This window comes from Pristis pectinata, chromosome 2 (assembly GCF_009764475.1).
Source record: "Pristis pectinata isolate sPriPec2 chromosome 2, sPriPec2.1.pri, whole genome shotgun sequence".
Taxonomy (NCBI): Eukaryota; Metazoa; Chordata; class Chondrichthyes; order Rhinopristiformes; family Pristidae; genus Pristis; species Pristis pectinata.
This window is the reverse complement of record NC_067406.1, coordinates 40,504,163-40,522,939: the sequence shown is the minus strand read 5'-3', so window position 1 is coordinate 40,522,939 and position 18,777 is coordinate 40,504,163. Positions and strand designations below refer to the sequence as shown.

The following is an 18,777-nucleotide window of genomic DNA, read 5'->3' as shown; positions in this document are numbered from 1 at the left end:
CAAGATTTATTCCACAGCAAAACACCTCCAAAAGCAGTAGCACTAGTCATTATAAATGTGTGCAACATTGTAATCACTGATTTAACAGTCAATAAACTGAATGTCATTATTATGTGAAATTGTACGAAATGCAAATCAGTCTAAAAATTTATTCTAAATTCACTGCACAAAGCTCACTTTGGTTTAAATGTTAAGTCCCTTCCCCCAGCCATTACACGTTTTTAAAATTCTAAAAAGGCTGAATACTAAACGCAGATGACAGAGGAAACTTGGGAAGCTGCCATGGAAACAACAGATTAGTTAAGAGTTCTCAAATGTTGCTGGAATCAATCATGCACTGCTTCCCCATTCAAGATAATCAAAAGCAGCCAAATCAAGCATGGTACAACTTGCAAATCAGATCTGTTCCTGCAAAACTTCAACTTGATGAACAATAAGTGTATGTTCTTCTCCCCATTCATGCGTAAATCATACTTTGAAATCCACATCTGACTACGTGTGGCAATGCCTTCCATTGTTCTAACAGATCTACACATTCATCCAGAACACTCACCCCTCACCTCAAGTCATTTTAATTTTAGGACCCTTAAATTTTTTTTTGAATGAAGGAAATGGTCTTTTCATATTAATGTATTAAAACCCTTTATTTTAAACTTGTGTCCTCCAGACTACCAATGCTTTACTGCAAATATTTTTTTCTGTGTACTTCCCATTACCAGCTCATGCATCCTACCTCCTTAACAAATCTAATACCTCCTGAATTAGCTCAGCACCAGCTTTTGATCAATAATGCTCCCCTGACCTACTTTGGGATAACTTTGTGCATTAAAGAATGCATAGTGAATGGAATAAGTTGCTGTAAATGCTCCATAATTTTCTATTACATCCCTTTTTCTGGGCAAAAAAAATTGCAGAAGTGAACAAGCAAACTCTACAAAGCTGTTCAAACTATAAACTCTGGTTTCCTCGTTTACCCAACTTATCAAGTGACTAGTTTATCTATAAATACATTCAAATGTCCAGTGTTAGGTTTGATCTCAACCTCATTTTTTGGCAGGGATGCCAGTTAGCATTAACAACAGAATGAAAGATGAAGGGTCTCCATGGAGGTGGGAGAAAGAAAACCATCTATTTTCTGCATTAGGTCACTAATGAGAATTTGGATAAGTGTAGCTGCCCAGACTGACCTGAAATGGAATGCAAGTAATCATTGTCATAAGGGAGTGAATGGAAGAAGTGACAAGAAAACAATCACAGATTAAAGCCCAAGTAGTAAAAAAATCTACAGAAGTTATGCCTTCATTCTGGCAAAACGTGTGATAAACAGTAGTAGACACAAAGTTCACTAAAAATCAAATGAATTGCAGACTGGGTTTTACAATAGCTTCCAATCTATGGAAAATTAGGTGTTTGCAGCCTAACTGCATTTGTTTCTTTATAGCATGAACAAACCCTTTACCCAGAAAGGTACAATGAGTTAGTGCATTTATTCTCAGCTTATGTTTTTTTAAGAAGTGGTAGATTTGTGCTCTGATAAAGTTCCACAAAGTACCTCCACCATTTCTAGGCAATTACAAAGACTTATTCATGACTATTTCTTCTAGTGGCATCAGGAGCTTGTTTTGAGATGGTAGGATATATTTAAAAAAAACATTTCCTATTAAAGTACATTGTGGGAACATCAATGACTAAAATTGAAGGTTTCAATAAATACAAAATAAAATCTCACCTTTAATATGGACTATTGTAATAAGGCACTTCATAGGCCACATTGAGGTGCGAGTGCATAATGAGAAGAGCCAAGGGAACAAAAGTGTCAATTTGACAGCTTACTCTATAGAGATGCAATTTCTGCTGCACTGCACACAGAGGTCAGGGAAAATCATTGTGATGCGGTACACATAGCAGATCACTGATATGGTGAGCTCTGACCACTTAGTGGAGCAGCAGCCCATATTACATTTGAGAAGAAAGGAAAAAGACCGAAAAGGTTGCACATCTTGAAAGGGGAAGAAATTCAAATCAGAATCATTCAGAAGACATTATGCACAAGATTTTAAATCAACACCACAACTTGAGATAATTTTATTCCAAAGTTTAATAAACCGTACAAATAAAGAGCTTACACAGATAATTGCATAGGATAAAGTGGAATTCCAAGGACATTCATAGGGAGAAGAAACAGTTGCATCACAGAAGGGCAAATAGTTGTTAAAACTCCATCTGTGCTCAAAATCTTAAATCTATGACAAAAATGTACATATTTTCACAATCCCATCTATTTGTGATATAAAAGGTTTACAATGTCATGGTGGCATCTCCATTGATTTAAAAATGCAAGTCAATAGATTTTACATTAGCAATATCTAGTGACATTTTTATTGTCTTCTACAAGCAGTAACCTTGGGTCAGTATGATACATTAACAACATTCGCCAATAATTGCCAGTGTGGTCCCGATATCAGAAACCAGGCCTTACCACGTCCTTACAAGCTTTGACTTTTTCCTGTGTGCTAACTGGGCACAAACCACTTCTAATTAACAAATAACATAACGTCACAGATTTCTAAGCTGCAGCAGATTAAAACTCTGGGGGGCTGGAGGAAGAAAGTGGTATGCATTCTTTTCAAATTTTACTTATGTTATCCAGCATCATGTCAGAGACTCTTGAATGCACTTTTGGCAAAAATTCAAGTCTTATCAATACATTTTACACATTAAAAAAAAACAAAGCTTGTCAAGAATGGAAGCCATCAAATAGAGAGTTGAAAGAAAAGCAAATACAGTTATAACTACATCTATGGCATAAGTGTCAAAGTCTGCCCATTTACTGTAGTGGAGAGGGCAGGATAAATCAAAAAGAAAAACTGATCCAACACTGTGGTTAAAGTTAAGTTTTAAAAGAAAGATTTCCCCCTTGAAATTTATTGGTTTCAACACAAATGCTGAGCCTATATTATTAGTTTGTTGTTCTAATCCCCATGCTGTGTTTCACACTTTGGCTGGTGGTTTTCAGTGTTTACACAGAAGATGTTGTTGTACCATGGGCACTTGTGGCATGTAAAGCTTTTGTTTTTTTTTCCCCCAGTTAGTATTATAAGTGACTCAGATCCACTAGAGTCTGCTCAAGCACCTGATGAATGCCCACATTCTCTTCTTTGGCCCGGGCCAGTTTTTCTATTGGTTCATGGAAAAAGAAAAATGAAAATTGAAATTTAAATAAAAGCATGAACAGTTTTAAAGAAATGTGTAAAATTTCAATATGTTATAATATTATACTCACAGTTTAACATTAGTTTAAACACTTCAAAGCAGGCAATTTAGAATCAATTAACATGATTAAAAATCTCAATGCAACATCTTAAACTTCCAAAAATAAAAGTTTAGTATTTCTTTACATATTTTGTTTCTTCCCCCTTAATGCACCATACATTTCCCTTTGCAAGCAGAGCATCATTTCATTGTCACTCAATTACACAACCTTGTTGCTAGCCCTAAGGTCAAAATATTTTAATTTGGGTTGCAAAATGCACAGGCCTTTATTACTCGAAGGATTTATCAAACACAGAACAGTTCTGAACTGGCGGATTTTATACACGCACATACACACATTTTACCTGACAATACAGAGTGCAGGAATGTTTTCATTTTTACAAGAATAGATAAATTTGAAAGCTATTGGAAGAAGAGTGACCCTCCAGATAGATTAAAACTGAAAGGTGGCTTGATTACGCCCATGTTACACTTGCATTCCCTGTGCTGATATTAGTCTTTCATTCAAGAGAAACCAAGTCGACAGAAAAGCAGAATTGATTCAAAATCCATTAAGTCATGTGATTCTAAATAAATTAGTATTTTTTATTTCCTTAAAAACAGACATGCAAAATAATGCTGTGAGTAGGTATGAAACAGAAATAGTGTTAACATTCATTAAAAAAAAGTTAGGCAAGACAACAGAGCAAGTTTTTTGGCAAGTCTTCAAGATAAATAAAAGTCAGTTGTTAAGTTCATTCAGGACAACCCTCAGTTCACTATTGAGAAGACGATTTCTCTCTACCTCCTGTCGGAAGCGCTCTATTCAAACAGCATCAGTGACAGCAGATGAAAGAAGAAAGAGTGGTGTTAGTCATGTGGAATAGATCACCTGTTTTTAATAGGTTTAAGCTATTCATATGAAGAAAGAAAAGCACTTACTCCAAGGAAAGTATCTCTAGTTAAAAGGGTAGAATCCACAAGATAATTTGAGAAAGAAGATTCTGAAAAAAGCGACTATTTGTGTGCAAATAAACATAGACCAGAATCAGGCTGGCATCCAGTTTCCCCAAATCAGAGAAGGTCTAAAACCAACCTGCTGCCAATATTTACTAAGTTATTCATGAGGGACACAAATCCAGAAAGCACCAGAAAGGCAGAGGTGCAAAAGTGAAGTTTAATAGTAGTTTTAGCATTGGGCATTCCCTTTAGTCAAAGGTTCCATTCATTATTAAATGTAATCAAATGTGGTTTTAAATTGATGAATATATTACAAATACATGAACACAAGTACCAGCAAACTGCAATTTTATATGATCCTACTGAACAGAGTCTTCCTGTCAGTTACCAACTTCATCTCTTCAGGAAATGTTCCCTCCATAGCCTCCAGTCTCAGTCCCCATCTTGGCATAGCTACCTCCATCCTCAGATCCACAAACAGGATGGTGCAGGCACCACCATTTGCTTTGGCCAATAGAACTTCCTTCTTCCCCCCTTTGACTAGTCCCCTCCTCTGTGATACACTGACGCCCTCCACCACTGACACCCTGTTCTCAACCTCCATCCCATCCTCTACACCTCCATCTTAAACCAGGTTGGTCTGAGGGCCCTTCTTCCTTAAACAGAGACCCAGAAAGTACCCCCCCCCCCCCCCCACTATATTCATAAGCCTGGCTGAACTCATTCTTGCATTGAACAATTTCACCTTGAAATCTACTCATTTTCTCCAAATCAAGTGTGTGGCTGTGGGAACTCGGATGAGCCCAAGCTCTGCCTGTCTCTACGGATTATTCAGAAGTCCATGTTTCAAGCCTACCCCTTGACTTTTTATTTCCCAGTGCATTGGTGACTGTATTGATAGTGCTTCCTACATGGCATCAAATAGAATTCAGTATGCAATTCCAATCTTGCTCTCAACTTTATGGCCCATTTCTGACTTTTCTGCTCTTTTGACTTCTCCAACACCATTTTAGGAAATAGGCTCATGACCAAATCCATTGCAGGCCGACAGCTATCTCAACTACCACTCTGCTTCAATTCCATGCACCAAGTTTCTCTGCTTCTCTCATATCTATTCTATGAGATTTTCCAAATCAGTAGCTCCGAAATATCTTTTTCCTTAACTGCAACCACAGTTGACAGGGCTGTCAACTATGTCTCCTCTATTTCACACACTTCTGCTTTCACCCACTTCATAGAGCAACAGGAAGGACAGAAGTCTTCAGAAAGATTCCACCACCAGATATCATCCCCTCCCCTTTATGCATTCCAAAGGAACAGTTCCCTTTTCAACTTTCAGATTCACTTTTCCACCTCCACCATTCCTCTTCTCATGGCAGCCACAGGAGATGCAATACCTGCCCTTCTACTTCATCCCTTCCCACCATCCAGAGACGCAAACAGCCCTTCCTGTGAGGCAGCAAATAAGATGCACTTCTTCCAATTTAGCCCACTGCATTTGATTCTCACAACATGGTCTCCTCTACGTTGAAGTAACCAAATGCAGATTGGGTGACCATTTTGCAATGAGTTTTTTTTTAAAAAGCAAGTCCTTTCAGCCACAATGAATATATAAGTAGAGCTACAATCTCTGGAAATCACACACTTAATTCCATTGAGATGAAAACAGATCTATCTTCTTCCCATAACATAACGTGCTAATTTATCTCCTTTATTGGATTGCTTTCAACAAATAAGTTAATTACAGCTCTAACAGGTGTGGTTTCTCTCTATCCATAAGAAAATATCGGTTTCTTCTTTTATTTCACGAGGTTAACTCAATAGGTAAAATATTTGAATATCTTACTGTAATTCAAATAATTCAAGAATGGAAACAGCAATAGAACAGGTGGAAAAATGAAAATGAGTCAGTCTATCACGCAAAGATGCAATTCTTTAAAGCAAACAGCACAACATGAAACATTAATCCACTAAAACTATTTTGATACAGCTTCTAGACTCTAGCAACCCAACAGCACAGATTTCTTTGCATTCAAATTTCTAAGTATATTATTCACCGAAAAAAGGCACGAGGAGAAAATGAGTGCATAGAATAAACCAACCAGGTGCAGCAGTAATTATAGATTCAGACAGCTAAAGAATATTTAATGTAAGATAACCTTTGCATTTTACCATTAAACATGATTCGAAAGGCAAATAAATATCATAAATCTGACCTGCAACCCGAGTTGTGTCAACTCAAATTACCGTCAGGGAAGTGGCAGGGGGAAAGGAGTAAGACCAAACTGATTAGCTTTTATGCAAAGATATTGAGGGAAAGATTTTTAGTTTACGAATGGTACTTGCATTCTAATACACAGTTTTGTGTTTTTTTGAAAAAAACAATTCCTCCTAATTTAATTAAAACTGAAGATGTGCCAAAGATCACTTCCAGTGCAAATTTGAATTGTTTCATTCAAACCCACCCTTCCTCTCACCTGCAAACTATAAGCAACTACCACAAATTAACAGGACTAGACTAATAAGTGACTCTGAGACTGCTCTGCCATTCAATAAGTTTGTGGTGAATCCTGAATTCAAGTCCACTTCTTCCCAATGCCAATATTCCTCAATTGCCCAAGAGGCTAAAAATCTGCTTTGAATGCAACCATTAACTGGGTTTCCACAGTCCTTTTAGACAATAAATTTGCATCAGGGCTTCCAGACCAATTGAATATTTTTTCCACTTTTGTACATGAAAATGTCACTCCACGAAATTTTAAAGGCACTGTAAGCATCAAGAAATAGGTTTAAAATTCTCTTAAAATAGCCCATTGTGCATTAATGATCTCACCTACATTTTATCAGGTCCAAAAAACATTAAACATCCTCTCAAATAATAACACTAATTATTCACAGTCAGTCAAAATGTGCAAAATTATTTAAGTGTAATGCTGAAGAGGCATTAGAGGATTTTGCATAAATTACTGAGGATCTGCAATTAAAGATACATGCCCTTTACATACTATCACAACCACCAATGCAATTACTAGAGCACAACTTTATGAAAAATAAAAAATTCAAAAAGTCTCAATAATGATGCCCAAAAACAAGAGAATGTTGCAAAGATCTATCTGGTTTACTGCCATGCTTTGGGAACGAAATATGCTGTCCTTACCTGTACACAATTCCAGAGCTGCAATAATGTGGTGTGCTCTTAGTAGCCCTCTAAAATGGCCTGGCAAGCCATTCCATTTCAATATAACCATTATGATAAAGCACAAAACAAAACCCTACCAGACCACCCTACATCAACCTGGTACCAACTCCCAACACAGCAAAATTGCTCCAATTGATGCTGTGAAGTTTTCTTCAAACATCAGAGGACTGATGTTTAAACAGGGATAACCCGTCTTACAGACCAAGCAACTGTCAGGCTGTTCCTGACCACAGGCAGCATGGAAGATCCTCTACTGCAATTCTCCCCCCCCAAATACAACCTAACTCACTGGCAGAAGTCCAGAGGGTGACACTGTGGGATACAGGCAGCCCCCAATATGTCCACACAACTCATCTGGTCCAGAGTCCATCAGATCCAACACAGGCAAGAAAACCACCAACCGATATCACACACACTTCTTGCTCAGCTGATGAATCACAACTCCTCCATATCTTGGAAGTAGCACCAAATAAATGGGTACTGAATGCCTTTTGCATGAGCAAATTTCAATGTTCATCACCAACTCTGACTTGGCTGGTAGAATTCTGCAGGATATAGTTATCTGACTGACTGCAGAAGGCAGTGAGCAAACCAACATAGGGACATCCATTTGACCTCATCCTTACCAAATATAGCAGCAGTAAAAGCATCTGTCCACAACAGGTAGGAGTTAATAACACTGCACTGTAATGATGGAGCAAAGTGCTGTCTTTACACCAGGAATCCTTTCAACTTGTGTCGTACTTGAAGAGGTGTACCTCAGGACCAGGTGTGCTAATAGCAAAATCAGCATGCAACAGACAGAGTTGTGTAACCGCATAAGATCAGAGACCTCCTACATCTGGTTGTGAAGGGCAGCAGCAGGAAAAACATTCCCATCTTCAATAATGGGGGCCCAAACATGCAAATGCTAAAAGCAAGGATGAAGCATTTGTAACCATGTATATCCAGAGGGTGTGGCTGAACTACCTCCACTTCCTTCTGAGATCCCTACCATCACAGAAGTCAGATTACAGCCAGTTCTATCCACTCTACATGATATCAACAGCCAACACCATTGAATACAGCAAAAAAAGTCTATGGAATCAGTCAACATCCTGCTGCAGTAATGAACACTAGCGCTTCAGGACCAGTTTCTAACCAAACTGTTCCACTACTGGTACAATACCAGCATCTACGTGACTATGTGGAAAATCATTCGCAAACATAGAACAGATCTATTCTGGTTAATTACCACCCAATCATCACTGCAGGAGTTCCTCAGGGCCTCTTCCTAGGTTCAACCATCTAACTGCTTCTTTAATGACCTTCCTTTTATCATTAGATCAGAAGTGAAGATATTTGCTGATAATTGTAAATGTTTAATTCCAGTTAAATACTTAACAGCAAATGAAGAACCTCATGCTGGCATTTACCAGTTAAATACTTTACAGCAAATGAAGAACCTCATGCTGGCATTTGGCAAGACCTTGACAACATTCAGGCATGGGTAGATGTGGTAAGTAACATTCATGCCACAAAAATGCTAAGCAACGACAACTTCCATCAAGAGAGTCTAACCACCTATTCTTGTTGAAGTTTAATAGCATAACCGTGCCCAAGTCAACATCCTGGTGGTTACCACTGATCAGCATTGACTAGACCAGCCTCCAATGCTGAGGCTACAAGACCAGGCCAGAGGTTACAGATCCTGCAGGAAATGATTCACTCCTTACACCGTTTCACATTTTGGGGGCTCTATTTACTGACCCTTTTAATCCTTTGGGCAAATATACCATGAATGGCAAGGCCCCTGGAGTATTGAGGGGCAAAGTGATTTTGGTTACAAGTCAAAAAGACACCTGAAGGTGACAGCGCAGGTAGATAGGGTAGTGAAGGCATACAGGATGCTTGCTTTTATTAGCCGAGACACAGAATACAAGATTTTGATACAACTTTAAAGAATTTTGGTTAGTCTACAGCTGCAATATCACATGCAGTTCTGGTCACTGCAGTGTAGGAAGGACATGATGGCAGAGAGGAGCTTCACCAAGTGCTGGTCCATGGGATTAGTATAGATAGGTACTTGATTGTTGGTATGGACATGGTGGACTGAAGGGCTGTTTCAGTGCTGCATGACTATGCCTCTATGACCCTAAAGCCACTTTCAAGGGCAATTAAGGATGAATAAATGCTAGTCATACCAGCGACAGCCATAAACAGAGAAAGGAATAAAACACAAATTACTCTTCTGAAACTTCCGTAACTTAATACTGGAGCAATAAAAAGGAATATTCAGTAAAGCATCCAATATGTAATTGTTAGACTGCAAAACAGAAGAAACTTGAAGGCAGCACAAATGAAAGTGTTCAAAATGAAAGATTACCTTCCAATTCATCAATTGCCTTCTCCAATTTTGCTACAGATCTTTCTGCAAACTCAGCTCTAGTTTCAGCCTGTAAGAGAGGAGGTTATTAAAGACACCGCTTTGCTTTAGGGCACTTTTGTTGCTTCTCCATTGATCTCCCAACAGAAACAATTCACTCCTAAACAAACTTAATGCTGCCAGATTTAATCAAATATCACAACCTGCTGGCTGAATGATGCACATTATAATGCCAATTGGTTCACATGAAGCCTTACTCAAAAAAAATACATGAAGAAGATCATTTAATTCAGTGGCCAATGGACATTATGGACTTTTGCTGGACTGAAAGGTGACAAGTGATAGTATTTCCATATGATTACGTTCCCTGCAACAGTTAATTGAAAACATCACCCTATGGATTTATATCAATGTTCTAGAGTCTAAAACAGAAGATCTCCGAATTCTCCTTCCTCATCTACTGAAGTAATTAGTGCAAATCTCAGGCCTATCACTTTGACAAGGCAGCAATCTGTTGCTCTGTATACATTTTTTTTAACATTCATGATTATATCCTCAATCCATGCTGCCAGCAGATTTCAGACAAGCTGGCAGTTGGTTGGGAGAAGCTATTCTGTGTTTCTGGCAGAAATACTCTCAGCGTCAACATTATTCTATGGATGAACCTGTATAAAAATGCACATCACTCACCTCTTTTAGTTTGTCTGTTAACAGCTTGATTTCTTCTTCATATTTATCTTCTTTTGAAGCATACTGGCAGATAAATGTACATTTAAAAAAAGATAAATGCTCCATAGACTATAGGATTACATTTCCTTTCTACATGATGTGGAACAGCATCGAAGTTCAAACATGCACTAAAGTCCACCCAATTCCCATTGAGATAAATGCATTTTTTTTTGCAACGTAGCCCCACATAATATCCACCATACCAAGGAAGCAGAGTTTTAAGTATAGCCCGTATCAACATGTAAACAACATTGCTGTCCTAAGACCATCTTTAGCAGCTCTGCGCCACTGTGAACAATAAAATTGATAGCATTCCATCGGGGCAAAAGTAAACCGAAAGTGCCAATTTATTCAAATACAAGCGTTAGCCATGAAACAGCTGGCGGTGCTAGTCATTTTATGCACAGAGTAAATAAGTTTATGTTGGTGGCTGTCCTCCAGTATGCCACTAATATATTGGCATGAAGCAGAAAATGCCATCAAGAACAAGTCTTTTTAAGATTGGCTCTCAGTTTAACAATTTCCCTGCATACATTTCAGACAAATAGCTTACTTGAAAGTCCTTTTCTACCGAAATGGTATTGAAGGCTGGCATTAGGTATAGAAAATAGTGATGACCAATAGTATCAGAAGGTGGTAGGTTTGCAAGAATAACAACTCCTGAAGGTGGTGCTCAATGCTACTCATTACCAAATAATTGCTTCATTTACTTTAGACTTCTCATGCCACAGTTGGAATTTACTACTAGCAAGGTATAGGTCTAATCTTAACTGCAGAGTTCTTGATTCGTAGTCAATGGTTATTACCAATTCGGGGAGCAATAATTAAAAACAAAATCAAAAATTCTTGATTGGTGCATGGGTCTGTGGACAGCTTATTTCACTGACTATTGAAAAAACAGAGCTCAGGCAAGGTCAAAAAAAAAGCTATGAAATGGGGTACCATTAGCCTTTATGGACAGGGATTAAATACTGGGGGTAAAATTCAAAGCATGGTTCATTAATTATTTCCAAACGACATGGGAATCAGCACAGAGTTCAGTTATATATTGCTTCGTCAGTCGGAACTTAAACAAGTTGCAAACATTCATAAACATCACACAAAAGAATAAAGAGAGGAGATAAGAAAGGACAATGATGACTTGAGAAATGTTCAGGGCATTCCAATAAGCAGCAGTATCAAATCAAACCACCCAAAAAACTGGGATATAAATAAAATGGCACAGCTTCAGAATGCAAGAAGTGCAATTATGTTCAATTCAGCCCTGTACTGTATCCCAAGCCAACAGAAGTGCTGCAGTTAAATGGACTGGAGTCAAAAGCCAACTTGAACATTTCTTCATTGCTACATAGCCAAAGGTTCTCATCAGCTCCAAGACAACTAAAGCAAAGGTATCCCCATATTTTAAGTCACATTTAATATATCAACCAAGCTGCAAAACTTTCAAGACATGAACATTTTTTTGGATGACAAAGATGACAATTATTTTAATGAAAGGCATAGTATGTCCACTTTTGAAGCATTATGGAAAACTAGAAATATTTGGACAGCAGTTTAATAACTGAATTGAATATGTTGCAACAAATGTTACATTACACAAATTCCTTTTTGGTTCCTGTTGCTGTGGAATCTAGAATGCATGCAGTTTGCTGCATGGAGTAGATTCAGAAGATCATAAATAGGATATGAAAGTTCAATTTCATTTCAGAGCATTGGAACTTCTCTTGCAATTAGACGTTCTATTTTGGATAACCAGTGGAAAATGGCAATGCTGGCAAGTCATTTATATTTCTGCTCCTATCTTGCACATACTGATTAAAATTGCCACCTCAATGTCATGCTTCGCATCACTATGCCATTGTAAACAGCAAATCTCATTAACTTGCAGTACTTCTACTGAAGTTTGGGGACCCAGGATAAAGAGTAATAAACAAAATACCAATTTACATATCCAAAATTATATCACAATCTTTGTAGCCATTCTAGAGGACTTAAAATGTGAAATTTAGTCGGCTTTTGATTCAGCTTTTTTCACCTACCAGTACACTCGGCATCATGGTACAAGCAGGTATGAAGGGTTAATAGTAGATTACCATTTCAATGTTGGACCAAGAGTTCTTTTGTCAATTTTGAAATGTAGGAAGGGACTCATGGGGATACCATGGCTTTAAAAGCAGTTGCGTTCAGAATGCTCCTACCTTTTCAGTTTGTGCTTCCAAAGACTTCAGGCTGTTGGTGACATTTTTCAATTCTTCTTCAATCTCAGCACATTTACTGTTCAGAACAAGATAGTTTGGTTTGGGAAAGAAGGAGGTTGAGAATATGCAGAAAAGTAGTAAGAAACCCATAGCAACTAAACATTCCTGGCTCTCAGAATTTAGGCCCCAACACACCAAGCATGTTAAAAAAACAAACTGTTGGACCTTAAACCAGAACATTTAGGGATACAGGGTAATTGATGGGATACTTACCTGGCATCTACAGACTAATTCACAATTTTAACTTGAGTTCAATCTCCACACTGTTAGTAAAACTCCAAAAATGGAGAGTTACCAACCCCAATGAGCAGTAACAAGGCCCAAGGCCACAGAAAGTATTGAAGCCACATCTTGATTCCAGAATTCAGCTGCTATGGGTCTCCACTGGGGGAAAAACCAGTAACACACAAACTACCAGGAAGCAGAACAGCAGCAGCAGCAAAAGTTGCAAGGAATGTAGCTTTAATATTTTCTCACAGAGAAAACAAAGATGGAGAGAGGAAACAGGAAGTAATTAGTGGATTTCTGGGAGTAATACCTCTTCCTCTGAGGCCATTAACGATTTCAAGCTCTGGTCCATTACTTTAAGCTCCTCTTCCAATTGCCGGGCCCGACTGAGTTAATCCACAGTACGGGAGTAGAACAGGGACAAATCCCAGGGAGTATTCAGCATGCAATTCAACAGGGGAAAAGAAAACCATGTGCCCGCTATCGTTAGTACATTCACCAAATTATACAAAATAACATGGGAATTGAAATAACTACTGTCACAGATCCAACTTTTGAAATTAACAAATGATTGTTTACTAATTCTGTATCACCTGAAAGACACTTTAATTGCACAGGAGAGTAGTTTAGGAGCCACCCCACCCACCATAATGTAAAGACTTAGTTAATTTGAAACTTTACTTGTTCAGTTGACATGAATTACATTTTATCCAATCAACTGCAAAAGTAGTATTCAGCACAGGGATTATCACATTTCTCAAGAATACAAAAAGGATATCAGAGTTAAATCCAGTTAAATTAAATTTTCCAACGATTTAGCCAATGCAGAAGAGGCGCTACGTTTGATGTGGATTCCCAGTGGAGTTAGCTAGTCAGTAGATCTGAACATTGGAAGGTGGCAAGGCTTCCCGAGTTGGCCATCTAGACCAGCCCAAGAAAAGCTGCTTCAACCAATTTCAGAAAGTTGGTCACAGCTGGGGAGCCACAAACTAGTCCATCTTGAAGTATGGATCTGGCTATGAGAAAAACAAAACTGGGGCTAATACAAAACCTACAGTATTTGTTTTGGAAGTAAAAAAAAAGTCACATCTTGAAAAATAGTTTAAGGCAGGATAACCGAATCCTCCTATGTAGTATATGCTTATTATTTTAGATCAGTTCTCCCTTCCATCCAAAGTATCCCAAGCAGAATTAGTTTAAAATTAATTAGTTTGAAAGGTGATGGAATTTCAATTTCCAAAACAACTAGCTAATTTAAGTTAGTTAACTTAAAGCTGCCAAAAATCAAAGCAGGAAAAGTACTACACTTTGGGTTGTGAAAATAATTTGCTTTGTTTTTTTTAAGATCGAGGGGATCTGATGCAATAATTATCTCAATCCCTCTCCAGGAAACGAAGTAGATCAATAATCCAATAAAATTCAATCATTTCAAAAGCAAAACAGTCACCAGAATTCCACCCTACCTGTGTTTCAATAAACTTAACACCAGCAGAGGTCAAAATGCAAACACCATTTCAAATCACAGTAATCTCACACATTCATTAGCAGTAAAATAAAATCTTGCTAACTTCTCTCCCCCACCAGAGATCAACTGGAGCAGGCTTCAAGGACAAGTGGATCCATTTCACAGAATGTTGAAAACCCATTCAAATTTTATACTAGCAGTTTCCACTCCTTTTAACCTCTTGTAACATTCTCCAGTTGATTTATTATCGCGAGCCCAGGATAGGCAGAGATAAAAGGAGAAATGCCACACCAAGTTACCTGATAATCCATAAACATACAATGGTTACATACGTTTATCTAGCGTGGAGCTGAACTACATTGATCAGGAGGATCCCAAGTGCAATGGATTTGTGGACACTCAGAATCAAGGATTAAGGATCCACCATGACTTTATTAAATGACAAAGCCAACTCAAGGTTACATCTTCTATTTTTTTGTGTTGTGTTCAGAGCAAGATCAGTGACAAGGGTATTGGGGTGACTGGGGAGGGGAAGGGGTGCAAATGCAATGAGATGACCAAATAAAGTCAGCCAAGGCTTTTGACCTTGATTACTATTCAGAAACTCACTGTTAAGCACCAGCATCAGGTGCTATTCTCACCAGTACTATAGCCAATGGCACATTTGCTAGGCTTGAAGCAATTCTTTTAGGGGAATTGGGCAGGAGGGATACGGCGAAAGTGTAAAGATAATTACCTATTAAGTGCACAGTGAGGGGGGGTGGTAGTGGTGAGGGAAAGACAGAAGACAGAGGGAATACACTCTAGTACAACATAACTGCGTCATTCTGGGGAGAGAGATAAGGAATTAAACAATCTTGATTTTGATTCATACAGCACGGAAACAGGTCTTTTGGCCCACCGGGTCCATGCCAATTATCAAACATCCACATTTCCAGAATGAGAGAATTCAGTGGACTAGATCACTGTATATCAAAAGCCAAATTCGTTTGTACAACATACGGTGCTTGTAACACTTGTGGATGCTTTCTAGTAACTGAGCCACCAATAAAAAAAAGTTCACAAAATTCAAAATTACCTTTCTGACTGTTCAGCACGCTCCTCAGTTCGTTCCTGCTCACCTTCAAGGATGACAAGTTTACGTGCTACCTGTAAGCAAAACCTCAATATGACTAAAAGCTTTATATAATATTTGGTCCAATTTAAAACTACACTCTTAAAATTAATACTACTCCCAGAAATTAGACCTACCAACATTAGTCCAAAGAGCATAAAATCACGAGAAATGCTGAAAATTCAGTTGCATCCATGAAAACCAAAAACCCAACAAAATCATCAGTTAATAGATCTCAACTATATCAGTGCTGAGGCCAAATGCAACACAATTAGCAAGAAAGACAAAAATACAGTTGTCACAGATCCTCAAACAGAACTAGTAGTCACTTGGTATGAACTTCCCCGCTAGCTCCAAAGCAAGCAGCAGGCAAAAAAACTGGATCAAATCATTGCAATATCTCATTTATGTCTTGCCAAATGCGAGAATAAACTATCCTTTTACGATTGCACATTAAGAATATTCACTCAGGTGTTACTACAGAGGACAGACGAGGCTGGGGAAAAACTTCACCTCTTCATATTTGCGGTCTGCTTCCTCAGCAATATGTTTAGCTTCCTTCAGCTGCATCTCTTGCATTTCCATTATCTCCTCAGCCTTTAAGACTTTGCTCTCCACAACCTTCATTCCTCTGCAGTAAAAAAAATGCATTTAATTATTAAAAGACACCATTAAAGAAAACCAATGCAAGAATATTCAAGTGTTTTTGCAAAACAGTGAATACATACTGAAAATCTTTGACTTATTATAAATATTTGTTCAGCAGCTGAACTGCAGAGTTTCCTCTGCAGCTGCACAATGCAAAATACTGATCAAATAATATCATACAAAATATATAGGCAATAGTTCACTTTCACCTGCAATTCTTGACAAGTTGTATGTAGACAAAAATTGTTCATCCTTTTGTCTGATTGACAACAAGAACATTTTGGATTCCTGTTTGCTCCATCTTACAATCCAACAACGGAATAAAATTTTAGGCAACACAGAAACACTTTGAGGGTACTTAGTTCCCATAGCCATTCAACAATCAGAATATGGAATTAAATTCCATCAGCTATCTTCCCCTCCCCCCCCCATCCTTTCTATACTATCCTTAGCTGGCAAATGGAGCATAATAGGACCATAAAAGACTACAGTGTGCCAAGAAGTCACATCTCCTGATTAAACCTACAAAACAATTAATATTGAGCATCAACTTATTCCAGGATAAGGAGGGGATAGAGAAGGCAAAATTTCTTTGGCCCTCTTCCCAGATTTTTAACATAGTAATCAGTTGTCAAGGTATTGGCATGTCATTTATTCTTACCGTTCACTCTCATCCGCTGACTTTTCAGCTTCATCTAGTTTCTGCAGGGCACTAGCCAGACGTTCCTGAGCACGATCCAATTCTTCCTCAACCAGCTGGATACGCCTATTCAAGGAGGATACATCGGCTTCCGCCTAGACAAAATAAACACAACTGAACAACTATTCTCCAAACAGAAGTTATCTACATAAAGAAAATAAAACCATTGGAAATACTTCCGAATTGGACAACAAGCCAAATCAACAGCTGGGATATATTTCATAGGCAGTACATATTAAATTACTAAGAAACATATTTTAATAATAATTGAGATTAGAAAGTGTTTGGCAAGTCAAAAGGACACAAGTTTGAAAGAAAATCAAAGTAATTACAACAAGTAATTGTACAAGTACTACAAATCTTAACTAATAGCATTTCTCTAATTTTCCCTGCAAAGTTGAGGAAAAACAAAACAATTTGCATTTACTCAATTTTGAATGGAACAAGAAAGAATTTGGTAAATCTAATCCTCCAGTAGACACACTGGACAGGAAGGTCAACGAAAGAATGGGCCATCTGGGGTTTGTATGTTGCAAGGATACAGAAATGTATACTTTAATGAGGTGTGGGAAAAAGCCAAGGGAGACAATGTACCCATGCATTTACATAAAGTGGATCTAAGCCTGAGACTCCAAATTAGGAAAAGAGCAGACATCCAGTTTAAAAACCAAGGATAGAACGGTATTTTCCAAATGCCAAAAAGCTGGATGCAGCAAAGATCTTGGGAGTCAATGTACATACATTAAGTAGTAATGTAAACCTCATGAAAAACTGGACTTTACATCAGAAAGTTATAAAAGTAGTGTGTAGAAGTGATGATACAATTGTACAAAGTTCTGAGAGCACTTCTGGACATCACACCTCCAGGAAGATTTATTGGCCTTGGAGACAGTGCAGTAAAGATTTGCTAATAATGACACCTAGAGTCTCAGGGGTTAAAGTTATGAGAGGATACAGGAAAAAAACACAATGGCTGCATTTCATGGAATTTGGGGGGGGGGGGGCAGGTTTGGGGAGGAGAGAAAAAAAAGCACATGAAATTCCATTGGTTAAGAGTCTACAACTAGCAGGTGAAATCCAAAAATTAGAGTTGGGCATTTCAAAAGGCAAAATTAGGGCACGTGCTTTGTGCAAAGAATGGTAGTGATTGTGAGCCCATCCACAAATGACAACAGATAACAGGTGAATTTTTTTTTAAATGTCAAATCCAAGATTTAAGTGTTAACTGCAAGATATTAAGTGGATACTGAAAAGGGTACAAGGAGTTTGAGAGATCAACCATCCTCTCATAGAATGGTAAAACAAGCTTGAGGAATAAATCGCCCCTTATATCCCATGCTGCTGTGGGGTTGGAGAAACAAATACCTGCTTGGTTTAAGTGGAAAAAAAATGGCAAGGCTGAATGACAGGATGAAGTGAACAATGAAGAAAACCAGAAAAAGAACAGGCAGAAAAAAAATAAGTACAACCTCACTGCTTACAAGCCATAGTCAGCAAAGAGTAACCACTGCTGTGGCCCTCAGACTCCCCCAAACATTACAATGTGGATTATTAGCAGACAGCTTCCACCCAGTTTAAGACACACCAGGCTGCTAACAGGAGAAAATAATGGGAGACATGGCAGAGCTGTGCTTTCTAAGGTGTGGAGAAATAGCTAGAGGGCTTAAATAAAATGTTAAATATTGTCTCTGTAATTGATTCTTTTGATACTCAAATAGTTACAACATCTTCCCACAGAACAGCCGCTTGATACAAGCATAAATGGCGCAAGCGATGGGGAACGCAATCGATTTGCTTTCTTTTGGCATAGCTGAGGAATCCAGATAGAATGGGTCTTCCAAATGTGGAACACTCATTCT

The 18,777-nt window shown here is 38.2% G+C and overlaps 1 protein-coding gene across 8 annotated transcripts in view; it reads right to left on the bottom strand.

The window, feature by feature from the left end:
* Positions 1 to 2,080: 2,080 nt before the first annotated feature.
* The window catches only part of LOC127567429 (tropomyosin alpha-4 chain-like), an 81,351-nt gene continuing 64,654 nt past the window's right edge, over positions 2,081 to 18,777 (bottom strand). For 2 of the 8 annotated variants that reach the window (XM_052010323.1, XM_052010327.1), the window contains 7 exons: positions 16,880 to 17,013; positions 16,084 to 16,201; positions 15,535 to 15,605; positions 13,302 to 13,377; positions 10,467 to 10,529; positions 9,777 to 9,846; positions 2,081 to 3,177 (listed from right to left, as the gene is read on the bottom strand). In XM_052010323.1, the coding sequence (XP_051866283.1) occupies positions 3,095 to 3,177; positions 9,777 to 9,846; positions 10,467 to 10,529; positions 13,302 to 13,377; positions 15,535 to 15,605; positions 16,084 to 16,201; positions 16,880 to 17,013 (615 nt within the window). In that variant the 3' untranslated portion in view covers positions 2,081 to 3,094. The other 6 variants (XM_052010322.1, XM_052010328.1, XM_052010325.1 and 3 more) reach the window with 5 other exon arrangements.